The sequence below is a fragment of the Aaosphaeria arxii genome, assembly GCF_010015735.1.
Source record: "Aaosphaeria arxii CBS 175.79 unplaced genomic scaffold BU24scaffold_2, whole genome shotgun sequence".
NCBI lineage: Eukaryota > Fungi > Ascomycota > Dothideomycetes > Pleosporales > Aaosphaeria > Aaosphaeria arxii.
The window spans coordinates 3,695,452-3,720,491 of NW_022983475.1; the positions used below are offsets into that span (position 1 = coordinate 3,695,452).

The window sequence follows — 25,040 nt, forward strand, 5'->3', positions numbered from 1 at the left end:
TCTGGTGTGGCTTTGACTTACCCCACCTAATCCTACACGCTGCCCCGCATGTCACATTCATAACTTATAGCTGCGCCTCATGTAAATTCTCCTTTTGATGTGCCCATAGTTTCTTCGGCCTGTTGCTCTCTGGAGCTTTCCCGTTTATGGTCTGCCTGCATAGTACTTGCTGTCAGCAGTAAAGAGTAGCAGGTAAGCAAGTGACGTATGTAACATGACTCCAAGACACGTGCAAAGTCAAAAGCCATCAGGTTTGATATGACTGAATTATAGCACTGCAAAAGGTATAAAGTGAGACCGAGGTCAGCTTATAAAACAAGACGAACAAAAGAATATACACTGAAAAATCATGACTCTTGCAAACACAACTCACAACCGTGTGATCAACCACGTTGCCGTCCACGTACCAGATCTCGAAGCCGCCGTGGATTGGTATACGAAGCTCTTCGGCTTCCAGCGAATCAATTCCGCGCCAATTACTTGCGATCGCTCGACGAGCTCTGAGAACTCGATTTTCCGCCTCTATGGCACGAAGCTTCATAAAGTCAAGATCGCGTTTCTTTCAGCGGGCAATGGCGTGGGATTCGAATTGTTCCAATTCATCGATCCTCCCATGACGGAACGGGCCGACTTTGAGAAGGACTACCCACGCGGAGGATTCTTCCATATTGCGGTGACGGATCCTGATCCGGAAGCATTGCTTGCGAAGGTGATCCAGGAAGGTGGGAAACAGATTGGCGAGACGCAAGAGGTGCCAGATCCTAATTCTGGTGAAGGGGTGTCACAGCACACTCTGTACTCCCAAGACCCATGGGGGAATGTCGTTGAAATATGCAGCTGTAGCTTTGAGAAGCTGCTGGGGAATCGTTGGTAGTTTTTCTCCTCAATTTCGAGGATGTTTCGCGTCACAGTGTGAGTGCGAGGCTAAAAGTATGTCCACTGGCAGCGACAATCTGTGTCCTGTTCCTGCCTTCTCATATCTATCACCGCTTTGACGGCATCTGCTTTTGAAATTACATTCGGCTCTATTAAATTTATTGGGGCGACTCCTTGCACTGGCTCAGTGTGACCTTGGTCACCTTCGCTCACCATTGTGCATTGGGGTTGTATCGATCCTGGTGTTTTTTGTTCTATGATTTTGGTGATGTAGGGTAGGTACGGGATTTCTCTGCCTGCTGAAGGGACATTCCCGTTGTTTCCTAAATCGTCGGAAACGTAAGTGAGACCGCTCTTTGACGAATTCAATGACGGATAGATGTATCCCTCAATGACTGTCTCGTTGAACGTGCAGAGCCAAGGGGTGCTGTTTGGTTCCAATGGGGTCACAAAAGCTGGCGTTGTGTCCTGAGAGACCCGTGGGAGAAGTACTGCGCGATTGTAGACTGCACGAAAATGATATGCGGGTCCATCGCTGGTCGATAGGAGGCTGGTGTCGACTTCGAAAGTGAGTGGACTGGATCCTGGGTTTTGAGGTCCATAGAATGCATTTGGCCAATTCGATGAGTTCCAGTCTGGGAGAATGAACTGTAGGAATGCCATCGCTGAGTTGGATTCCTCTGATGGTGAGGGAAGGAAATTGATTAAGATTGTTCGATTCCGGCAATCCCACGCTGCTGTCTCATTGAGCGACGTGAGGCAGCCTGGATGTCTTTCTCGATCCGTAGTGCTTGTGCCCGATAGGACAAAGGCACCTCGAGGAAATGAAGGTTTGGGTACGCTCGCTATGACTGAGGAATTGACTGAGCTCGAAGATGCTTTCTTGTCCCTTCGACATCATTAGCAAATGATACAATCTATAATGTGGGGAATAGCATACGTATAGCTACGTTTTACCGTAAAGAACAGACAAAGTCCCAGTATCAGTAGCAAGCAGGCTTGAATGCCCAATACGAGTATGACACGCCGTTTGATACTCAAGCGACCCCACCAAGATGATGGCGGAATCAACGTATCTTCTTTGGCGCTCTCGACATCTGACTCTGGGAAAAATACAACTTCCTTTTCCTCTTGACCAGGACTAAGGATCTTGGTAGTACAGCTCTTTGATCTTTCGATCGGTACAACTTCTATGCCATCTTGTACGCACTTCTCTGCGATAATTTTCCGTAAACTTGACTTCTCCGAAATAGACTTCTCTGAGATCGACTTCTCCGAGATTGGCGATTGTTCAACAGAGCTAGGCAGCGTGATGAGGCTCGGAAGTTGTAGCCCGACATAGCTGTTAACAGATCGACGTGGGATCCGCATCTGGAGTCCGATACAATGTGATCGCAAAAGCAATCAATATTGGTAGCTAGACATTGGAAAAAGAATGACTAGAGAGGTCCGACATTCGAATTCGCGCTCGTGCGAACTGGCGACGCTCGTCTGCGACGATTGTAATTGTTGAGAGGGCGTGGCCCCGGCATCTTTATGATTAGGTCTTAGTATTGACTTGATCCTCGATTTGATTGTTTTCAGAGACCATATATGCGACCGAAGTCTTTTGTGCCTGTTTCAACCGAGCTGTGCCTCTCCCTTGCACGGTGCGATTTTGCGCTCTCGCAATCGTAATTGGCTCCAGGACACGCATTTTCAAGGATAACATTATCACATCAACAACAGATAACATGTACCGGCATCACATCACAAACAACGCATATCCCCTGTAGTAGCGGGGTTCGCGTAGTTGGTGATGTCGAATGCATTGGCTCAGAGCTACGCCGCACGATTGGCGCCGCGCCTAAGCAACCTTCCGCAGCCGCCCACGATCCTGCTGGCAACATCGACTGGCCAGCGATGCTTCAAAAAAAAGAAGATTTCCGCCATCAAGCAAGCCACCCGGTCTTGACTACGTGTGTTTAGTGCTGCTCACCGGGCGGGCAGTCCTTCCATCGCCAGTCATCTGATGTGATGTAGCTGCATACTCCGGAATCACCACCGCACGAGTTGGTGCTAGGTGGAATCAAGAGCTTCGTCAATGGCCATGTGAAGGCCTTAATAATCCAATTTTCCCACCTCATCACGCACGAGAGGTGAGAAAGTTGGGTAAGCCCTTACGCCCATTTTCTGTTTGTTATGATTTCTCGCTTGGTCGGGTTCAAAGTGGACAAGTCTTCAGGGAGGCTTACTCAGTCCATAAACCGATTCGGGCTGACAGGTACGATCGAGTATGGTCGAGGCCTGGCGATGGCATTTAATGGCCCCAAAATTGATCTCTTTTGGATGCCGATCATGAACCTAAGGTCGAATTTCCGACTATTTGGTTGTTGGAAATGTCTGTTTGGGGGTTTGGGGTCCAATTCAACAAGTTGGAGATTGCAATATCTTCACGGCTGGGTCGCTTGAACCGTTGCCTTATTAGCGATTGCGCAGCCTTGTTGGGGTTGCAGTTGAGTACCTGATTACCTTTCAATTGCGAGATTGACTGATATTCCGTACTATTAGCTTTATCTATCTCGCGTTGCAGGGTCAACAGTATTCTAGTTCATCGCGAATTTCCATAGTGAGAGTTCTCTGTCGTATGGCCCTGTTCAGGTCCATAGTATGCTCCTATCTGTATGTCTGAAGTTGCGACGCACCACACGCTCGATATGGAAAATCTAGGCATCAGTGTGCTTCGTACGGAATTGGCGTTCCTGTGCGCAATCGGCAGATGCAGACTTGTGACGAATGGTCCCTGTGCCTTCTCCGCAAATCCCCCCTTACAAGGCGATGAGCTTTCGGACCCCACTGCTATCATCCCACACTAAAACCAACAAAGTAATGTGGAACAGCTCTTCAATAATGTGACAACAGTTGGTGGTCGACTAGTTAACTACTCTCCTTGGATCACGATAAGTTGAGGGGCTGCATTCCGAACGAATGACTTAATGCTATGTGATCAGACTGCGCACTAAAGTAGAAACAGGTTGGGAATTTCAAGTTCGATCTGGACTCTGCACATGCAAGATGAAAAGATCCAAGCCTCATCTGATACAGCTTAACGGGCCAAGCTTTGTTGGGCGACCAAAGCTAGTCACGTCGCCGTAACTCTGGTGGAAGAGCCGTGGTTGAAGAGGATCCTGCGCGACCGGTACAATACTTCCGCGGTACTTCCCGTCGAAGACCCTCTCTGTATCATTTGAATATAGCATGTCTTAGATACAGTATCTAGTTTCAGTTACATACGTAAGAGAATACATGTGAAGATAATCCATGTTATGAACAGCCAACGTATTGATAAGATGAAATTGAAGGAGTTGTAGACGAAAGTCCTGGAGATGCTAGGCCTATTGTGGACAGGGTCTTCCCCCAGACCACTCCGGACTTCGGATTCCCCGCAATCGTTCCCTTTCACAACTATGGCTACCAGGAAATTATGGCTCTGGCATTGCTGTTCACATGCTTGACTTCATATGTCTTAAGAACTGGAGGGGGCTGTGTGTTTTGGAAATTGTAGTTATGTCGATTTGGATATTTCTTCAGCAAGGTATGCTGCGTCGTGCAGTAGCCTGATTTGGTACATGTAATTCCGGGGTGTAAATCTATATCTCTCAAAGCGTGCATATGTCACCACTCTATGTAGTAGTTATGGAAAGCTTGTCAGTCGGTGCGATACTTCGAGATGTTTTTCGTTTATTTCGATTGGGTCCGTCAAGCACAGAGCCAAATACCTTGCCATAAAGGTCTAAAATGATGTAATCTGATTCACTGCGATGAGACATCCAAACATCTTAGAGACCACTCTCGATGTTCTCGACCGTGAAGTATAATATTCATGGAAAAAGCCACTCGTATGCTCAAGTCTGCGACCGGAATAGGCAGTAGCACTCTTGGGTCGCTACTTTAGACCCATTCAGAGATCAACACGTACTTGCGATATCTCCTCAAAATGATCACAGCCTTGAGAAAAGAAGGGCGGAGACCGTCATCCGCCGAAATGTATTGGTTCTGCTGCTGGTTCTAATCGAAAGATCAACGTAAGGCTAGGATACTTTGCTGGCTTCAGCCCGCCTTCTTCAGCCTTTCAGCTTGCTACTTGCTTTGATGACCGAGTGATGTGTTTCGCCGACAGTCTCCCACAGCCTCAAAATGACTGAACTACAGGACAAATATTTAGTGTTCGAGCTCCAGCGTATAATTAGTGAGGGGTATCGCCTGTCAGGACAAATCGGGAGCTGAGACTACCCGTGGCTGAGCCGGATTAGTCTACAGTGGACGACCATGACATTGAAGCTTTCAACAAGCTTTTCACTTGCACGAGCTGCCTTGTCCTCGAATGAACCAAATAGAACAAAGAATCTGCACCAATGTCTTTGGATCGTGGCTTGAAACATGAACCTTTCAATATTGTAGAATTGATTTACAAAGAGAGCCATGGGAGGATTGTTTTCTCGTGAATTGTTAATCATGTTACATGACCAATCGTGGTTCACTAGCCACGCTGGTGCTTATTATATCTGACAGGTCCGATGCTCGATGAGGTACGCAAAGCTTTAGTTCTTTCGAACTCTGGTCCTCAGCTATAAAGTGCTTCGTTCCCTCGTTGATCAAAATATTCGAAGCACCAGATTGTGTCTCAAGGAGAGCTCACCACATACGACGTGCATCTTTCCCATCTTTGACGCCATATTGATACCGAAACATCAAGGCCACAAGCTACATCATGGAGCTCACTCTGCTTTTGATGGTAATCTCGAACTTCGTTCTCTCGGCGTTGTCCATTACCAATCTTGGATTGATCAGTTCTATGGTTGGGTTCCTACACGGTCAAAAGAACCATGTCCACAATTACCAAGTGAACTGGCCCGGTCAGCCATCATCCCAATTGTTCGTCGAGCCGAAGAATCTTTGGGTAGACCAAGGACACACAAGTAACGGTGCAGCTGGATATGGGTTCTTCCTCGGTCTATACGGCCTGTTCGTCGCATGGTGGTTGCGACGTAGGCAATCAACAGTACATTTCGACATCCTATCAAACACTGGGCATCATACTTACAGCAAACAGAGCCAATCGAGAGTACTCCTATCCCTTGTGATCCTCCAGTTCCTCGCAGTACTCTTCACACTGTCGGCCCTCATCTTTACCTTTGTCGTCACGAACCAGACACAAGGGCAGTCGATCCTTCCTAGTGTTGCACGCCCAGACGTACCGTATCCTGATCACTGGTGGACGCCCGAGACGTGGTTCAAGGCGGTACTCGACACTCCTCTTGCGTCTCAAGGGCATCGCAACAGCATCTCTTCGGCTGTCACCCACATGGTGGCGTGGCGGTGGATATTGATCCCGATTTTCCTCACCGATATCGTCGTATTCGGAATCTCGTCGTGGGTTCTGCTCAAGCAACGAAAGGGTGCGAGACATACCCTAGTTCCTGAGTATATTCAGGATAAATGAAAATGGTCGGCCGCTTACTAGTGGTGCAGATCCGGCCAGAGATGCAGAGCAGAGGGTTCACCTCATGCCGTATATGCCATATAAAAGTGAATATCTGGCTCCGTGGAGATAAAAAGTTGGCCAAAAGTCGTTTGTTGGGAGCGCACGTCAACTACGCAGTTTCGAGGGCGGTGAATTAATTAGTTGTGGCCTCATACTACAGTTGTGTATTGTAAAGGAGAATACATTTTTCTCTAAAATTGATAATTCAATGTAGTATAACATAATGATACCTTGCGTTCAAATAAGAATTGATGCAATAGTTGCGTTTGCTACATTGAGTGATTGTTGATGAATTAATTCATTACATCATTGGTTATTAGCGGTTGTTCAATGATTTCGATCGTGTGTTTTCGATTTGCATCAATCGAATATGGACAACCGCATACTGAATTCCGATTGATGAAATGTCCATGTGATCGATATCATCGGGAGAAACGCATGCATACCAGTCCCGTCTCCCGATTCCGCATGGACACTGCATCGTATGCTCCTAGCAATTAGCTAGACTTTGGTCCTAGTGATTTTCACACGTCACGCGTCCACGTTCAGATGCAAATATGACGGGGATGTATGGGCGCGGGACGGAGAAATACCCCACGAGGGCCAGTCCAACGAGACATATTAGATCAGTGCATGATCCACCCTCTGCCACCAGATACTTGAATGTTGAAGAGTGAGACTCTCTCCAAAAACACTTTCAGGCCTTTTCAGAACTTCCACATGCAATCTTAATTCCTCAAAGGACGACGGTACGATATCGCAAGGTCTTCCCATCTGAGGTGTAGGTTCGCTGCAGGTTCGCAGTAGCTTCTCCCCGATTGAAAGCTTAGCGAGCGCAAGGTCAACCTCGGCGGTCTGAACCATTGAAACATCGAAAAAAGTTCCCTCCCAAACACGGCTGCAGCGTATCTTCAACACCTTTCTTCCCAACAAGCCTCCGACGGCATTATAAACTACCTAAGGCACTCATATCTGCCTCTCGTCATACCACAAGGCTACAGGCAATCCCCCAAAGAAAAGCGAAATCGGACCCCCAAGTCTCCTCACCCCACCAAAGCGGCTCTAACGAATAATTTACACGTGGGAATTTCCGACCTCAATCCCCAACCATGGGCTGGCTACAATACACCATGGCCACGCCTCCCCTCCTCATCATATTCCTCCGAGTGATCTCGATCTTCCTACCTAAAAAGCTCTCCCAGCTCGCGTCGTTCGTCGCATTCTGCATCACCGCCACCATCGCCTTGTGCTTCTGCGCTTCGTACGGTGTCTTTGCGAGCATCTTCCTGAGATGCATAGGATACGGTGGACTCAGCCAATGGACTGTCGCAAGGGCGTTCAAGTGGACTATGTGGATCTTTACTGGGGTTACCTTCCGTGTTACAGAGAGCGCAAGGGTGGAAGGTGGACGACGGGGAGGTGAAGAGGCTCTCAAGGAGAGGCCGGCCATCTTTGTTGGAAACCATCAGACGTGAGTTGGTCCTGGATATTCGAAGGTTCTCGTAAACTGGGCATTCGCATTCTATGAATGTCACAGGGGCAAGGAACATCTCATAAAAATTGTGACGACTAACGCTAGAACAGAGAACTCGACGTCCTCATGCTTGGATGCATGTTCCCTCAATACTGCTCCGTCACCGCGAAGAGCTCTCTCAAATGGGTACCCTTCTTGGGCTGGTTCAGTACGCCATATACATACCTCGTATAAAGTCCGTCGTTCAGTGTACTAATCACCAACAGTGGCTCTCTCTAAGACTGTCTTCATCGACCGTGCCAACCGCGCCACTGCCCGCGCAGCTTTCGACGGCGCCGCAAACACCATCCGCGACGAGCGTCAATCCGTCTTCATCTTCCCCGAAGGCACGCGATCCTACGCCGAGAAGCCCGAGTTGCTGCCCTTCAAGAAGGGCGCCTTCCACCTCGCCATTCAGGCCCAAGTGCCCATCGTTCCCGTGGTCGTCGCAACCTACAGCCATGTCTTGAACCTGAAGCAGAAGAAGTTCGTCCCGGGTGTTGTAGACTTTAGCGGTACGTGCAAAGCCGTGGAAAAACAAATCATAACTTATCAATCGTGAATTTACTAATTGCTTTGTGCAGTGCTTCCTCCGATCCCAACGAAGGGACTCACGCCCGCAGATGCTGACGCGCTCACGACCAAGACCAGAGATGCGATGATGAACGAGCTCATCCGCCTGTCTCACCTCACCGAGAACGGATCGAATACTCCTCTCCCCAGGGCGACTGGCGTCGAGGACAGTTCAGCGGAGCTGAGGAAGAGGAACTGAAGATAAGAAGGTCCTGATGATGCGACATGTTTGACGAAGCGACGACATAGAAGAGGGATTACGGGTGGAAGGATGCGAAATGGGAATTAGGAGTGTCTGTTTGTTCAGCATCATGAAAGGATAAACCCGTTTGGGTCTGTTGATTTTTGGCATTTTATCTTTACACTTCCCATTCGAGTACGAACGAGCGGAGTCTTGGCGTCTGAGCGAGGTGGCAGAAGCAAAGACATAACAGCATTTATGCCATGTGGGAATATTGCGATTTTATTCATGTTCGAAGAGAGTACTCTTTCCAAAAGGTCGGTGAGGGGATCGAGCGACTTAGCCAATGCGGTCTACCCAGATGCGACAAACTCTCCGACGGCTCGCCCTGGGCTTAGGAGCAACCGGTACGTTCGCATAGCGCAATGTGTTGAGAAAACTTGCATGACAGTGGCATATATATCCTTCAACGAAAAAAAAAGATACACACAAATAGGCAAACAAATACCAATAGAAAAAAAGAATCAGCCCATCATTCCGAACATATTAGCATGACCAAGTGTTCCAGTAGCGCACCCGTAGCACCAATCACAAACACTAAGAATCATGTTGCCTATTGTGGAGCATATAGGATCACACCTATGGATCACGAGGGGGACTTGATGGGTCACTACACAATTCATAGTAGTACTAATCCTGGAGCCTAGGTACGTGTGCACTCTCTCAACCGTTGTGCGCAACGGACGAGGCTCTGGGTACTGACGGCCCGAAGAGTCGATGTGAGCAATCATCAACAATGGATGATGACACAGCCCTGTTCCTGAGCCCCGGAGCGAGGGAGGGTTTTACGGCTTCAACGTCAACCTGCTGCTAAGACTACCTCGTTCAAGATGACTGCGAGTCACAGGATCGTGTATTCTTGGCCCTGCTGTAAGTATGTCAACTCTAACGGCATCAAGCGGACGGAGAAGCCGTTTATGTGTCTCGTAGGGCAGACTGTAGCTGGCGGTGCGCCACAGGTGAAAGCTGCGCCTCCCATCTGCCTTGTGTGAAAGGGAGAGGGAGATTGGGAGGTCCCCGGATGTTGGATGTAGCCGAGTGGGCGACGAATGAGAAGGGTTGTGAAGGGGGAGGCTGAGCATCTTTTTGTACAGGAACGTATGCATCTCACAGCAGGACTTGTCGAGTTTACACAGTACGGGCTTAACAGTTGAGTAATAGCTTGGAGATTTAACCAGTAACGGAAGTTATTGTCGCCTGGCTGGCTGGGCTGATCCCCGGAGTGTACGAAGGAGACCAAGGAGACCAAGGAGACCAAGGAGACGAGAGTGAGATGTATGAGAGAGTCGCGGAGGTGCCGCAGCCGCAGTTCGACAGCCACTAGAGGTCGATGCTGATTGGTCGTAGAACCAGAACACCACGTTCGTTCCCTTTGCTCTAGGCATCCACGAAATGCACCTGCGCACCCCTCGAATCCACACCCCTAGACTCTTCCGATCTTATATCAACGCCGGCGCCATGACGACGACGCTCCCCCAAGGCAGTCATTATACTCTTATTATCCCTCATGTCTGACTAGATTCCCCCTCCCCACGCTCACTGTCCCTAAAATCCATGTGTCCAACCCGCATTGGAATTGTATTGCGATCATGGAGACTTTCGGTGGATTCCCCCGCCGCTTAACCCAGCTATACTCAGACACGAAGACGTCCTGCGACACGGTAGTCAAGCAGGACACCCCCAACACGCTCACCGGCGAGAACCCTCTATATCGCACATTTCGGATCCAGAAGGAACGACTAATATCATGGGGAATGGAATGGACCGACACTACCAAGGACAAGCAAGGAGACATCGACGAGAGTGTGGAGCGCGCGGGTTTAACGGAGACGGTCTCCAGCGTCCTTGGCAGAATCAAAGAGATCCTAGACGAGGCAGAGAGCCTGCAGGTGCCCGCCGCCGTGCATGGAGGGGCAAAGACCATGTCTGGGGAGAAGAGTAGCGGTCGACCTTCTGATCCTGCCTTGTGGGCGGCCTCTGAGAGGTCACGCTACGAGACTTTGGCTGAGAACCTGACCACATCCATCGATGTCCTATACGACCTCTCCAGCTCGAGAAGGCATTCCCGCGAGAGTGGCCATCTTACTCCCACTGCCACGGTAAAGTCCCACCACGACAGGATCAAATCATCAAGCGCTGCCCGCGCCATCTTCTCTTTGCCGGAATACAGCGATTCAGACGTCACTCTCATCAACCCCCGGACGCTTCCAGTCTCCACCTTACTATCATCTCATCTGAACGATCTTCCGCAGAAACAGGACCCCACGGTTCTTCCCCAGAAATTGGATATAGCAGACCTTGAGCTACCCAGTCACGAACCACCCCCTTCATACGAAAGTGTCTCTTCAGCCATTCGAGTGATCGGAAAACTTCGTTCTCGACACAGTTCCACCAACCCCTGGAAGACCGACGGCAGCAAGAGTATCCAAGAACACGTACTAGTAGAATACGCTGCTTTCGACTCTGGCTATCGCGATACCGGAGTGCCACCAACCACCACTCGCCTTGATCGACTTCTAGCTCTTCTATCCCAATTCTCGAGCGCCCAATCTTCATACAGCACACTAAAGTGCCTTGGATATTTCGAAGATCCACACCACCCTCGATTCGGAATTGTTTTCCAACTTCCCACCTCTGTGTACTCAGGAGCAACCGACTCAAGCAGTAGACAAATCGACTTCGAGCCTGTCACGCTATTGAACGCGCTTCAGACTGGATCCAAAACTCTGCACAACTCAAGTAGCGCCACGCCTCCCCTTGAAGAACGCTTCTTTCTTGCTTTCACTCTTGCCCGAACATTCCAAAAAATCCATGGCGAGAACTTTACCCACAAAGACGTCAACAGCAGCAATATCCTTCTGTTCAAGAAGAACCGAAGCCAAACCCAATCACGAAATAGTCGATCACTTCAATATCAACTTCGCACACCCATCATCAGCTCCTTTGATCTATTTTCAGAGTTCAGCCTCGAGGATTCAAGAAATATGTCCAAACCCAACTTCTACCATCATCCTGAAGATCCCAAGCATACGGGCTTCAAGCCCCGAAATGACGGTCGACAATTCGATCTCTATAGTCTCGGTCTTATCCTGCTAGAAATCGGTCTCTGGATGCCCCTCTCTGATCTGTGGAAAGACAAATACAGCCTGGTAGACTTCAAAGAACGCATCAGGAGTGTATATATCCGGAGGTTGGCTTCAAAATGTACCACTACATATCAACAAGCTGTTGCCGACTGCTTCCTTGCAGCTGATAGGATCGCAAATGGGGAGGTGCTTCAAGAGAACTTCATGCAGATCTACGAGCCTATTCTTATTAGGCTGAAGAAGTGTTGCTCCCTAGATGAAGCAGATACAGATCTTCAATGGGAAAAACCAAAGATGCCATTGGCAGCTACTGCAAGCACGTCTCCTTCAGCCAAGCGCAAGAGTATTAGCGTCGCCCAAACAGCAGAAACACCCCAGAGCCCCTCGCATCGTGCGAAGCGATGGGCCTACGAAAAGGGTTCACAGTACCTTGAACGTGCGCAGTCATTGTCAAAGACCCTGTCAGAAGCGACCACAAGCCCTAAACACTCACCGAACCCTTCACTATCACGCAATGGGTCCCAGCGTTCCCAGAAGTCGCAACACAACATCCTGCGCAAGCCCTTCTCGAACAGTGTTACGACTTTCAAGAGTCCAGTAGAGGAGCATGCTCCAACCATGGACTGGAGACCTCAAAACGAAGAGGAACGATCGATGTCTTTAAACGACTTGCATTCAACTTCGATGACTCCGTTAGGTTACAGGAGTGACGTATCTGTGATTCAGAAGCGAGACCTGGACCAGGCAGCAAGCATCATTCAACGCGCATGGCGCAAAACGCGCTCCGCCCACGAAACAGATTTGCCCCACTCCATGACTTTTAAAGACTACAAAGACAGAATCACCCTTCTTCAAAAGACCTGGCGCCAGAAGAAAGAGCGCACAAATACTGTCGGGACCCTGATCTCCGTCGCCAATACACAAATGATGTCTTACGCAGGACGCCCAGAGCGCGAGCTTTACCCTACTCCCGAGCCTGAAATCGAGCACCACAAAGTATCAGAACAGCCTCAACTCGACACCTCAATCATTCAGATTGAGAGAGAATCGGAGCCCAAGACGCGGCCGAAGTTGCGAATCCAACGAACAAAATTCTCCGAACACATCTACGAAGAATTTGGTAAGGAGATGCTTCCTCGTTTGGAACGCCTTCTCGAGCGCGCCCTCAAGAAATCTGACGAGACTGTCGCTATTGACCTCCTCGCTATTGGAGACACTGAAGAAAAGGCCCGCCCCACCGTATGCATTACCTGCAGCAGTACTGCTAGGGTGAAGGCGATCCTAGATCAACGGTTCAAATACGACAGCGACGTGTACGATCTCAAGGTTCGTCGCGGCAAGATCCGAAGGTCCAAGATGAGCCGCTCTTCCCGTCGAGGCAAACCACCCCATCGCTCCATGATGAACATGGATTCCTCCGCCGATACGGGCGTTATGAACCCGTTTCATCAGCAAAGGCCAGTGTGCGGTGCATCCATCGGTGCGTATCTTGGCGAGCACCTCCCACCAGTTTCGTACGGTGGAGTCATCTTGGTGGATGACGAGCCTTTGGGAATGAGTGTGCACCATCTCTTGGATGCGCCGTCCGAGGATGAAGGCGAATATAGTGACGATGATGATGACTACGATGATGACTTCAGCGGCGATGAAGCCGTTCTCTCCAGTGCACGAAGTGGTGGCAACCCATGGCTCATGGGCATGGGCTCGCAGCCAGGTGTTCAGGTCTCGGCGCCTGAATTCTCAGGTACATGGCCATTGGAGATCTCCGACGATGAAGACGACGACGACGAAGACCCGTATGAGTTCTCATCTGACGAGGGCTTTGATTCGGATGAGGAATCTGAGGATGATCTTAAAGGTTCGATCATGTCTCGGGGCACGATTGGTGACATCAGGGGTGTCGCCATTGGCGAAGGCAAGGATATCAAAATCACCCAACCAGCTATCGACGATGTCAACGACGACTTCTTCCCTTGCGAAGAAGACCGTGATGATGATCACCTCTCCTCGCATGAGCTCGGCTATGTGCACGCTTCTTCTGGCATACGACGTTGGGAGCGAGACGGTGTTGTCCACGAAATCGACTGGTCACTGCTCAAACTCAAAGAAGAACGTCTCCAGCCCTACAATGTCGTACAGGGGGGAAGAATGTACTGCAGCAGCTCTGAAGTCGCGCCAGAACAACTCGACATCCGCGAGAAACTCGCTACCCCAGTGACACGACACCGCTACGAAGAGAAGCAAGACGAGTACCCAAACGGGGTAGCCAAAGTCGATGAGCTGGGCGGCCTCCTTGTCCACTGCAACGGTCGAACTAGCGGGCTTCAAGCTGGCATGGTCGGCCATCAGATGAGTTCTGTCCGCATCCATCGACGAAAGAGTTTTGCTCGCAGCTGGTACGTCCTAGGCAGTTTCGGTGTCGGTGGAGACTCCGGTGCGTGGGTAATCCAGAACAACACCCACAACGTCGTGGGACATGTCCTAGCATACTGCGAGGTTAATAAACTCGCCTACATCTGCCCGATGGAGGTCCTATTTGAAGACATCAAACGCACCCTCGGCGCTGAACGTATCTACCTCCCAGGTTCACGCGAGCAAGCGTCTCCATCAGTCCAATCAGTCAGCCCCGCGCCCTCCTACAGGGAATCAGAATCCAGTAAAGTCGAAGACCTCCAAGTTGCCATCAAGAGACTCGACCTCGACTCAGGCATCGACGTCAGCAGCAAAGTCGGCAGCACCAGCAGTGCACGAGCAAGCCCAACCCGAAGTCGTTTCGGCGGTACCGCCGGCCTACCCGGCCTGCAACCCATGGGCAAAGACAGCGACAAGGAGAACCTCCCCATGCTGCGGAGCAGCAAGATCATCAACATCCAAGAAAGTCGTGACGGCGGGCTGGAGATGATAGGGGTCCCGTGACTATCTACTTCAGCCCTGCCACTGCTACTGTGCACTTTTATCGCCGCCATGCTGTGCAAGCTCCAGCTGGTGCATGGGTGTGTGGCATAATTAGCAGTGACACGTGCGCAATTGTACATACATAAATCACATCGTCTGGTGACGAGTGAACCAACGAACGAACGGAAGGAACTAACGAGATACCAACATTTTCTTTTTATGGAGTTTATCAACCCCTGGGATGGGGGGGACTGGACTCACAAGGACGGAATTGGCATATACCCCCAACATTGTGTACCTAGGCACATTGCCTGTTGACATTTTGGATCGGAGATATCAAGGGGAACTTTACTATTATTTAATGCCAATGATCTATAACTTAAGGTTTTGGCTGAGACTACTACACTCACTACCAATATTAAAAACTTATTACTTTAACAATATTTTAACTTTCGCGAATGGATGTATGATGGTGTGGTCAGTGACTCGCCATATCAGCACCTTGAAGAACTTACCGGCCTTATTTGGCCTTCTAATAGATAGAAAGAAAATGATGATTGATCTCCATGGCTAACAACAAAGTAAGATATTTCCACGGCACATTTTCCTATCTACCACACCCTTGGACTTGTATTTCACGAGCGGACAGAAATATTACAACCCTTACCCATACAGAAGTCCGAGCGAGTTACAAATATCAGATCTTGTAAATCAGCACAATCATCCATGGCTGTTTAGTAGATATTCACGTCTTCATTACTAACTACCTGGACTCCTCATCTCCTCCTCTCCGTACAACATGAGCAATTCCCCTTAGAACAGTACACACTTCACTCTCCTCTCCCGATGTCCAGTCCAGTTCAATCGAGTTCCAACTTCTTCGCCAGCAGCGGTCCCCACCGCTGCAACGCCACAAACACGGGTATCAAAAGGAGCGCGATGAGCGCTTGCGTCGCGAAGCACCATGTGTATCCTGTCGTCACATCATCTTCAGTATCTCCTACATTCTCGCAAGGAAACAGAACGGGAGTGGGTGAGATACGTACCGACAGATTCGACCCAGTAGTTTATGAACCACGGTTCTATGAACGCTGATAACTTTTCAATGCGTCAGTTTGTGGACTTTGATATAGATGGCAAAGGGAGGAGCTTACGTTATAGAAGAAAGTGTAAAACGGCATGATCTCTATGATATGCTCGGTGTAGCAATCGAACACGTACGCTGAGACGGCCGTGTTGCACATCTGCCATCCGGCGGCGACTGCGCTTTCCGTTAGCATTCCCATCTCACATCAACCCCCCACAGTGCACCCAGACTCCCATCCAGATGACAGATATCACGGTAAGCAATATAGGTACTTACAGACGACAAACCCCACCTGCCCCACGACCCAATGCCACGCATAATCAATCGCGCACCCCCAAACCACGAGCCCGACGGCCCCCAGCACGATCGCAGGGTACCCGAGATAAAGTCGCATCTCGGGCGTGCGGACGCCGTTGTTGCGCAGCGCGAGCCGCGAGACGATGACGTCGGAGAGGCGGCCCGAGATGAGGAGTTCGGCGCCGATGAGCCCGATGGCGAGGCCTAGGAACATGAGGCCTTGGGCTTGGACGCTGTAGGTGGCGTAGGCGGCGGGGACCATGGTTAGGAGGGACATTATCCTTATTTTGGTGTCAGTGGGTGGAGTTGGTTAAGGGCAAAGGGGGATAGGGGACGTACCACCAGTATAGGAGGAAGACGAAGGGGAGGATGGCGCAGAGGAGGCGGGGGTGCTCGAGGAGTTTGAAGAAGTGGATGATGTTTTGGTAGGCCGGTGGGTGGTTGACGCCGGGGATTTTGGTGATGTGCTGGAGATCTACGTGTTAGGACGATTTGGGTGGTTGGTAGAGGAGTTGGATGACTTACCCAGAATCGAATGTCGGTTGTACGCTTGATGTCTGAGATATCTTGCTGTGCTTGCTCCCTATCGAGTATCAATTGTCGAGGGTAGAGAGTCTCGCGCATGAAGAACATCTCGTAGCAGAGGGGAATGGCGAACGCGATGACGACGTGGTAACCTGCCCAATATTGATTCGCGAGCGCAGTAAATCCACTGACTGTTGGAGTATCTCATTAGCAACCGTTTTTCTAGATGTTACTTTGAAGCCATCCAGAATACACTTACTGACTCCAGCAATGACGCCTCCAAGATCCATGGACATGACCCAAACGCCCACTGCAAAACCACGCTGGTGCTCAAAGAAGATGTCCCTGATAATGACAGCCGAAACAACAACGCGAGGACCAGCCGTGAGGCCTTGTAGAAATCGGAAAACCATGTACCCCGGGTACGAGATGTTCTTGATGGTCGTGCATCCCGTCACGATCATCGTCAACACACTGGAAGCTATGAGAACGGGCCGACGACCGTATATGTCTGCGAACGAAGAGAACAGCAATGGGCCGATGGCAAGTCCGAGAGATGGCACGGCGAGCGTCCAGCTCACTTGCGAGTAGCTGCCGCCGAATTGCTCCTCGAGCTGGGGGAACGTGGCGACAGGTGAGGTCGTTAGGTATGTGCAGAGGAAAGTCGAGTAGCAGGCCACGGCGAAGAGCACATATTTGCGTCCGGCAGACCAGTTCAGAGGGTCTTTCTGGTCCGAAGCTGGGGTTGGGGAGAGTGGTATTCCATAGGGGTCGAGACGGAGGTTCTGGGCGACGTGGATGGAAGATGGAGTCGCTGATGTCGTTTGCTCGAGATCAGTCTTCGTGGTGAACGGAGTCGCCATCTCGACGGTAAGAAAATAATATGAGATGGAGGTGAACCGATTCCAAGCTACAAACTGACGAGCAAGACATGAGGTTGATAAATGACTTCAAGCCGCCTCCTTCTCCACGTTACCCCGGGCCACCGTTTCCGAAGATAAGGAACGCGCACGATTCGTGCTTCCAACGATATCTAATCGTAACCATTTGTCTTGCATTTTGCCAATTTGAATCATGATTGACTCTTTGGGCGACTTTCTAGTGTCTCGCTAGGCTCTGATGAAGACGAAGCTCTGTCATCGCTCATCTCCAATACTTTCCTATTTGGGATATAGCGCGTCTCGTACGAGCGAACGTTTATCGCCCATGGGTTCGTAACAGGTCTGTCGCTCATGAATTCCGCATTTCGAGTAGCCTTATCGCCACAAACATTGATCTTATAGATTTGCACAGTACTATAAGTCAGCCTTCTCTTTAGGGATCTTAAGGGAAACATTTCCGATATACTGGGTGTTGGTGTGATTGATTGTTAACCTACTCTTTGATATAGTTTGGAACAACCCGCTCCTACCACTGACTTTTGGTTCAGGTTTCCCGATTAGTGTCAGATGGATCTAAGGAGCTCAAGTTTCGCGTTGCAGTTATCACAATCTAACATTAACAACTTTTATTGTCTCAGCTTCAGGTTGGTATTGCTGAGCATCTGAAATGACTTAAACTTTTATATGGCTTCTTATTCAAGTGTATCTAAGTGACGCTAACTTTGCATTATTATGATTGAAGATCCAAAACCACCCGTCCCTGTACCTTTCGGTCATGCATGTCATGGAATGTCTGCCTTGTATTAGCATACGAGTTTACTACCTCGGGATTTTATTTCAAGCTCAACTTACATCAGCCAATTTGTCCAGCTTCTCAACACGAACGTGCGGTTTGACCAAACCTCGGGCCTAATTCAGATAGTTTAGTAGGAGTTCATGCTGTGGTCAAGGGCACTTACTGCGAAATCTAGACACTCAATTGTCTCTTGCCTGTTACCGACGGAAACACCGACAATCTTTGCAGCCTTGTCGATAAGCTTCATGGGAACAGCAGACGCAATTGGAATCTGCTTTCCTTCGGGTAGACCAACACAGACCAATGTGCCCGCAAAGCGTAGCATATCAACAGCGTCAGCGTATGCGGCATTGGCGGCAGTCAAGACAAGAACCGCCTGGGCTCCTTCTCCCCCAGTCAACCCTTTCACAGCTTCAATGATACTTTTCGTACCCTCCAGTGGAATGAAGTGTTCGGCACCAGACGAAAGAACCAAGTCGCGTTTTGACTCAGCATCAACGCCGATTACGCGATGAGCGAAGGCTTTGTTTGCGAGTTGAATAGCAAGGTTTCCCAGACCACCTCCCGCACCAAGTAGGACGACCCAATCGCCGCCCTTTGCTTCACTTCTTTTCAAAGCAGCATATGTTGTTCTACGGTGTTTAGTTGCACATTATCTTCTAGATTTAATTTATACTCACAGGCCAGCACAAAGCATGGGTGCAGCCAGCGCCCCGTCCAGACCGTCAGGGATGGGTGTAACGTAGTTCGCGGGTGCGAGTATGTATTGTTGAAATGTGCCTGGCGTGAAATACCCGCTGACCTTCTGGTTTGCGCAAATACCTTCGTAGCCGCGCAGACAAGGCGGACAGCTCAGGCAAGCAGAGAATATCCATTTTACTCCTACTCTATCGCCCAGTTTGACGTGATCTTCTGCGCCGGCACCCAGTTGGACGACTACACCCACGCCCTCGTGACCACCGATCTGTCCAGCTGGAGTTGGGTCCTGGGAAGATGCCCAGCTGAAATATAATCAGATTACAAGAGATTGGATACTCCGGAGAGGGCAATGAGCTCACCCGTTCGTCATGATTCCTAGGTCGGAATGGCATACTCCAGAATGTGTTCTATAAGGCATGTTAGATGTTGCTTATGCATGTATTGTAAGGTAACATACAATTTCAAAAGAACTTCGCCTTGCCCTGGTACTGGCATATCCTTTTCCTCAATTTTAATCGATATCGAGCCAGGCTTGTCATATACAGCAGCCCTATACTTCTTCGGAAGTTCTTGATGCGCCATGTTTTGCTATTCTTTTGTGCAGATAATCTCGTGAAAAGGATCGCAGACTGGGGCTATAGAATTAAGTAGTTCAAAATTCAGCAGCGGATTGCTGCGAGAGTTAAAAGAAAGAGGAGGCTATTTGATCGAGGATAGTTTTTTTGTGAATCATCCAGCTGTGGCAGGGACACTACATACTTTAAACGCGAGCATGATGTCAAACAACGCCGTAATTCAGAACCATACCCAATCTTGTCCGTCAGTCGACTGTAATAATCCCTTGCCGGAACGAGCATGGATAGGCTCTAGCCGGGAGTTTCGAGCCGTCGAAATCGTTTAACTCGGTAGGCAGATTGCTAGCGTCGCACTCATCCGACGCCGGAGGGGTGAAGTCTTATCGTAAGCCGTCCCATTCGCCATGCTTTCCTCTCCATCTCCAGAACCTCCCCTTTTCGTAATTTATATACTTCCTACATCCACCTCCCCACAGGCTGCATCCGAAATACGGATAGAGCAATGTGATAACAGGAAAAGAACACCCAGGCTTCTCCATGGGGACGAAATCTCCCTCTTCCAAGGTCGCAAAAACGCCGCGCACTCGTGGCTATTCCAAATCTCACACGGGTTGCGCTCGCTGCAAGAAACGTCGCCAAAAATGCGACCAGCTCAAACCGCAATGCTCCCGTTGTCAGGGTGCAGATGTGCCCTGTGAATATCTAGTCAGCTTGAGGTGGGGAGGACGGCCATTCAAGAAATCATGTTTCGGAGCGTGCCTCGATGACTTGCAGATGGTTCGAGATACGACTGCTAATGCTGGGTTTGTATATTCTTTGCAAGATAAGAATGTCGCTGCTGCGCCAGAACAAACCTTCACGGAAATTACATCGCTTGAAAATAACCAAGAACTGGATTTAGCAGGCAATCCATCTACTTATGAGGGTGTCGATGGCGACGATGGAGACGAAGTCGAAGAAGTGCTTCGTCTCCCTAGTTTCGATGTCGATACTATCAACGAGCTCGATTTTCTATTCCAAGTATCCGAGATACCAATCGACCAAGGATTTCTTCAACAGGACCAGGAATCTGGTTTGACCATCTACGATGCACGACCACTTTCCATTGATCCAATGTCAACCTTGGGTCCACTGGAACGATCTCTCCTCAACCACTATATCAATCAAGCCGTGCGCATCACATCTACAAGCGCATATACTGCCGACGAGATATGTCGATTCATCATACCTCGCTGCATGGAAGCTCCTTCACTATTATACGCTACCATGGCGTGGTCCGCAGTTCACCTAAGAGCTGTCGGCGGCTTGATGGATAAACCTAATGACCTGGTACTGGATCTACAGCTTCGCAGTATTAGGCATCTTCAATCAGAATTAGAGGGGCTTACACCCTCATCCCACTCTGTCACATTGGCTACGACTCGCACGTTGTGCCAGACACAAATATTTGCAGGCGAGCACAAATGGAGAACGCATCTGACAGGTGCAAAGGCAGTCATGGAAGCAGTCATTGGTCGGGTGCAGAGGGCTTCCAGCTCCTCTATCACTTCGAACTCGATGCCAAGGATTACCTCTAAAGATAAGGAAGCCGTAGCTGATGCTGGTGACTTCTTGAACAGCTGGTATGACAACATAGAGGCACTCTCGTCGTTGATGCCAACAGGCTCTTCACGCCACCAACTCGAATATACAGACCAGACACCGACTATCACGAGTTTCACAGCTTTCGCCAATGCTGATTCTATTTTTTTCGATCACTTTGGGGGACTTGCATCCGATATTCCAGCACTTCTTCGTCATGTCGCTATCATGGTGAGGGAACGTCGCCAGCTAGCATCTTCTCAGAGCGGTTACATTGAGCCGTCGAGGCTTGAAGTTTTAGACCATTTCCCTTACGAGGCCACAAATACGTCCTTTGCATCAGAGATCGATCTGTTCACTGCAGTTGATCAGTTGGAAATGGCCATCATACATCGTTTGGCAAGCCCAATGCCTTCACGATTAAGCAATGGCACCGTTCTCTCCGATGTCTTCTCTGAAAGCGAGATGCGCGATTACGAGAACTCGAACAGGGCGTTCTTGCACACTGCCCTTCTCCACCTTCGATGCAGCGTTCGGCAGTTCCCGATATGTTCTTATGAAGTACAGTCTTGCGTCGATGCAATCGTCGAGTGTGCAGACGGAATGACACCAACCACCTGGAAAGGTGGTGATGGTGGCCTCTCGCCACGTGTGTTGTTCCTCACTCCTTTGTTCACTGCCGGATGTAGAGCGGTCGGTCAAGAGATGAGAGACAGAGTGCGAGCGGCTTTGAGCGACATCCAGAAATGGATGAGGACTCCGCACACGGATCAAGCGGTTGGACTATTGGAGGCGGTGTGGGCGAATGGAGATGATATTAGTGAGGAAATGATTCTGGAAACTCTCGGTAGGTTCTTTAAGTTCTGTCGCTGCGATAGGGTAAAGCTGACATGTCTTAGAACAATATGGTCCGGACTTCATGCCCTACTGAAGATCCGCAAGTACGATCGGCGTAACACATTCATCTATGACTTGCAGTACAAGTAACATTTACGGATGGTCCAATCTCGCTACAACATATCAAAGAGACATTGGTTTGATCTCAACAAAGCGTGGTGGCCATGAAGGCTACCAGACAGCCTCTTCTGGCCTGGTTGGAAAGAATAGATTTCAGAACCGTTTTGATACGTGGTGTATCAATCAGTAGGATGATCGACAACACCCCACCTTGAATGGCTCAAATTCGATATCAGAATCCCGAAGCATGTCGAAGTAGCGGCTTGGATGATACATCAATAACGAGGACTAACATTTCTTGCTCGTTCATCTCGACGGGCGACAAGAACTTTACTGGCACAGAATGTTCTCCACATGCTGTCATTAGAAGAAGTAATGAACGAAGCCACTCGGATAGCCTTTTAATCCAATGGCATGCGAACACACACTGCTCCAACGATGGAGCAAGATAGGAACGGAAAATACCACTCAATGCTAAAATGGAAGGATGGAGTATAATATTGAATCGTTATACGAAGCTTGAGAAAGATGACGGTTAATGTTGGAAGAACCTTGGCAGCACAGTTCTTCGCTTGATCACCAACCACCAGAGCTCCCACCAGTAGCATCATTGTCCACTACTTAGCTAGAGAAATAGACGACACTCTTCCGCCTTATCATCATTGCAATTTGCTCCAGACAGGTTATAATACTCCATAACTTTTGAGTCTTGCCTTCTCTTTCGCGTCTGATTAACATCTGTAGATGTCCGTCATAATCCAGTGGGGCTTGAGGCTTATAGAGCCCCAATGTTCCAACAAGACCCTGTCTTAATTGATCTGAAAAGCTACAAACTCCAATGGAAATTAGTTACCATGGGGCTGTGCACTGAAATTGGACAAAATTATGTCTCATAGCTACGTCTACCCGCATCAGTCTAATATTGCAGACTCGATCCACCACCAACAACTCTTCCCTGGAATTATCAGGCACAGCAGGAATGTTATGATTTCTAGTTTCTCACATTTTGACCTGTTGATCAATCGATTCAGCATCCAGATGTGTCTTCAGTCCAGAATAGCCAAACATCATATTCAGGCAGCCCGAAAAGGGTCATCAAGGCGCAATAAGATATATTGTTGTATAATTCCCGGACTCTTGTCTAACACTACCCCTCTGCTTTCCTTCACTAAACTTTCCAAATATTAAGCCAATTGTCCATAGGTGTACCATATTGCCTTTCGTCAATGAATTATTGCTCGATTCATATATCCTGCGCATGGTAATTTCTTGGGCGCGAGGATATGACGAAAGGATGGAACTTTTCGAATGTAGGACGAGGGAACGATTGGCAGTCAACCCAGTGCTTTAGGGATGACGATATCCGGCTAGTAACCGGTTTTGCTCTTCTCATTTCTCTTTGACGCGTCCCTCTACTATATCCCGTTGGTCGTTGAAGAATTTCTTTCTAACTCTATCGCGTTCCGACAATTCCGAATCCTCCATTTCATAATATTCGCGGCGCTTGAAGACTGGGGCAAGTGGGTTCAGTGCCTTTTTTGTGCCTTGCTGGGAATTTGGGTTTAACGCCAAAGATGAAGACGCTTCCTTCTCCTTCTGGGACTGCTGAGTTCCTGCTGGATTGGTGGGATTCGGGGGACTTGTTGCCTTTCCCGAGGCCGCTTCGTTGCTGCCATGGCTGCCAGTTTTCCCATCGTTATTGCCGGAAGATGACATTGTGTATGTTCTCGAGGATATAATGTGAGGTTCTCAAAGATGTAAGGTTGTTTGGTAGGAACTGTAGATGATTGTTGTGCGGACTTTAGATCTTGGAGGTAGGGAGACATTCGAACTGGCGACGTAGTATATATACCTTTCCTATTAGCATTAACTCTTTTGCTCTGGCTGTGAGCTATTCATCATTTACAAGACTCTATAGCTCTGACTGTGAACTGTTCGTCATTTACAAGACTCTACGGCCCTGACTGTGAGCTATTCGTTATTCACAAGGCTCTGCGGCTCTGACTATAAATTGTTCGTCATTGTTATGACTGAGGAACGCTCTGAATATATAGAATTATGTCATTGCTGTGGCTCAGAAGCCTCTGCACCCAATATGTCTTGTCAGTCTTGCAACTCGGCAGCTCTGAAGATGTAGCTTTTTGTTATATTGAAGTAGTGTCTTCTTGGCGTATAACTTGACTAATAGTATATTAATTTAGGAAAAGGATAAGTATGACAGGTAGTAAGGTCGTAGCAAGTAATGGCCGTGTATATAATGAGATGATCATGTATGTTATGACCCTAGACATGAGACGTTTCAACACCATGACTTTTACATTGTGTGACATGAGCGATACGCCGATCTCCACAGTCACTTCTAGCAAGAGGTAAGCACACACCTGGATATTCACAACGTCAAGATGGCTTGATGTGTACCAAAAGCACGTCTTATCCAACATCTTCACTTAGTTTACTTTCTTAAAACCTGCTTCACATATTCCCTGGACAACTAACACAAAACGCCCATTGCTCCCGCGCCAAAGCCGCGAGATATCCTTAAGAAGAAAATCATTTTAGCAATTGCAAGACCAAAATATCCTTGAGAGAAATATCAATTACTTAACTTACTCGAGAAATTACATACTATTCACCCTATTCAAGTCAGAGACCCCTTTTGTGTCTACCTAAATTTGTGAACGCATCTCTTCCCGCACATGACCATCTAAACTATGAAGACCTTGAACATGCACATAGCAATACTTTAATGTGATACATATCCCCAAAGGGATTCAACAAGAATAGTGGCATGATAGAAGGGCGGGGTCGATTTGACGTTGTTACTACCCCGACATGAACACATTAAGACATTTTGCTTCCTTCTCGTAGACCTCAGTGACCACATGAGCGAAAAAGCCTGTTTGATATGATATCGGACTTCTTCTTGCGCCTAGT

At 48.9% G+C, this 25,040-nt stretch overlaps 8 protein-coding genes across 8 annotated transcripts; 5 read left to right on the top strand and 3 right to left on the bottom strand.

Moving 5' to 3' along the window:
- The first annotated feature begins 127 nt into the window (after positions 1–127).
- Positions 128–997, top strand: BU24DRAFT_419436 (dioxygenase superfamily protein). Its single transcript, XM_033527215.1, has one exon. It carries the CDS (start codon positions 350–352, stop codon positions 872–874), a length of 525 nt encoding a protein of 174 aa, XP_033388161.1. The 5' UTR covers positions 128–349; the 3' UTR covers positions 875–997.
- BU24DRAFT_459452 (uncharacterized protein) lies at positions 925–2,247 on the bottom strand (the record flags this gene model as incomplete). Its single annotated transcript, XM_033531729.1, has 2 exons — positions 925–1,765; positions 1,817–2,247. 2 exons carry the CDS (start codon positions 2,245–2,247, stop codon positions 925–927), a joined length of 1,272 nt encoding a protein of 423 aa, XP_033388162.1.
- Positions 2,248–5,553: 3,306 nt separating this feature from the next.
- BU24DRAFT_448231 (uncharacterized protein) lies at positions 5,554–6,358 on the top strand (the record flags this gene model as incomplete). The annotated part of the gene is made up of 1 exon (XM_033530869.1): positions 5,554–6,358. The coding sequence occupies exon 1, from the start codon at positions 5,627–5,629 to the stop codon at positions 6,356–6,358; it is 732 nt and encodes a 243-aa protein (XP_033388163.1). The 5' UTR covers positions 5,554–5,626.
- Positions 6,359–7,387: 1,029 nt separating this feature from the next.
- BU24DRAFT_127779 (1-acylglycerol-3-phosphate O) lies at positions 7,388–8,805 on the top strand. Its single transcript, XM_033520972.1, has 4 exons — positions 7,388–7,871; positions 7,985–8,082; positions 8,141–8,428; positions 8,498–8,805. Exons 1-4 carry the CDS (start codon positions 7,510–7,512, stop codon positions 8,683–8,685), a joined length of 936 nt encoding a protein of 311 aa, XP_033388164.1. The 5' UTR covers positions 7,388–7,509; the 3' UTR covers positions 8,686–8,805.
- A 1,271-nt stretch (positions 8,806–10,076) lies between these two features.
- BU24DRAFT_419438 (uncharacterized protein) lies at positions 10,077–15,149 on the top strand. Its single transcript, XM_033527216.1, has one exon. The coding sequence runs from the start codon at positions 10,317–10,319 to the stop codon at positions 14,727–14,729; it is 4,413 nt and encodes a 1,470-aa protein (XP_033388165.1). The 5' UTR covers positions 10,077–10,316; the 3' UTR covers positions 14,730–15,149.
- Positions 15,150–15,460: 311 nt separating this feature from the next.
- BU24DRAFT_419439 (major facilitator superfamily transporter) lies at positions 15,461–17,706 on the bottom strand. Its single transcript, XM_033527217.1, has 7 exons — positions 16,877–17,706; positions 16,618–16,808; positions 16,432–16,559; positions 16,072–16,373; positions 15,863–15,969; positions 15,755–15,806; positions 15,461–15,681 (listed from the first exon to the last, which is right to left on the bottom strand). Exons 1-7 carry the CDS (start codon positions 17,478–17,480, stop codon positions 15,569–15,571), a joined length of 1,497 nt encoding a protein of 498 aa, XP_033388166.1. The 5' UTR covers positions 17,481–17,706; the 3' UTR covers positions 15,461–15,568.
- A 483-nt stretch (positions 17,707–18,189) lies between these two features.
- BU24DRAFT_439798 (alcohol dehydrogenase-like protein) lies at positions 18,190–19,838 on the bottom strand. Its single transcript, XM_033530330.1, has 6 exons — positions 19,451–19,838; positions 19,353–19,400; positions 18,975–19,295; positions 18,458–18,926; positions 18,351–18,407; positions 18,190–18,291 (listed from the first exon to the last, which is right to left on the bottom strand). The coding sequence occupies exons 1-6, from the start codon at positions 19,573–19,575 to the stop codon at positions 18,229–18,231; spliced, it is 1,083 nt and encodes a 360-aa protein (XP_033388167.1). The 5' UTR covers positions 19,576–19,838; the 3' UTR covers positions 18,190–18,228.
- Positions 19,839–20,342: 504 nt separating this feature from the next.
- On the top strand, positions 20,343–22,080 carry BU24DRAFT_459458 (uncharacterized protein; the record flags this gene model as incomplete). Its single annotated transcript, XM_033531730.1, has 2 exons — positions 20,343–21,996; positions 22,049–22,080. 2 exons carry the CDS (start codon positions 20,343–20,345, stop codon positions 22,078–22,080), a joined length of 1,686 nt encoding a protein of 561 aa, XP_033388168.1.
- Between the last annotated feature and the right edge of the window lie 2,960 nt (positions 22,081–25,040).

Coding starts and splice junctions, on each gene's coding strand:
- BU24DRAFT_419436 (XM_033527215.1), top strand. CDS start 350: ATGACTCTTGCAAACACAACTCACAACCGTGTGATCAACCACGTTGCC.
- BU24DRAFT_127779 (XM_033520972.1), top strand. CDS start 7,510: ATGGGCTGGCTACAATACACCATGGCCACGCCTCCCCTCCTCATCATA. Junction 8,083..8,140: donor ACCCTTCTTGGGCTGGTTCA/GTACGCCATATA, acceptor AATCACCAACAG/TGGCTCTCTCTAAGACTGTC. Junction 8,429..8,497: donor GGGTGTTGTAGACTTTAGCG/GTACGTGCAAAG, acceptor TGCTTTGTGCAG/TGCTTCCTCCGATCCCAACG.
- BU24DRAFT_419438 (XM_033527216.1), top strand. CDS start 10,317: ATGGAGACTTTCGGTGGATTCCCCCGCCGCTTAACCCAGCTATACTCA.
- BU24DRAFT_419439 (XM_033527217.1), bottom strand. CDS start 17,480: ATGGCGACTCCGTTCACCACGAAGACTGATCTCGAGCAAACGACATCA. Junction 16,560..16,617: donor CAACCGACATTCGATTCTGG/GTAAGTCATCCA, acceptor GTAGATCTCCAG/CACATCACCAAAATCCCCGG. Junction 15,807..15,862: donor TTTACACTTTCTTCTATAAC/GTAAGCTCCTCC, acceptor CGCATTGAAAAG/TTATCAGCGTTCATAGAACC.
- BU24DRAFT_439798 (XM_033530330.1), bottom strand. CDS start 19,575: ATGGCGCATCAAGAACTTCCGAAGAAGTATAGGGCTGCTGTATATGAC. Junction 19,401..19,450: donor GGCGAAGTTCTTTTGAAATT/GTATGTTACCTT, acceptor CATGCCTTATAG/AACACATTCTGGAGTATGCC. Junction 18,927..18,974: donor CCCATGCTTTGTGCTGGCCT/GTGAGTATAAAT, acceptor TAAACACCGTAG/AACAACATATGCTGCTTTGA.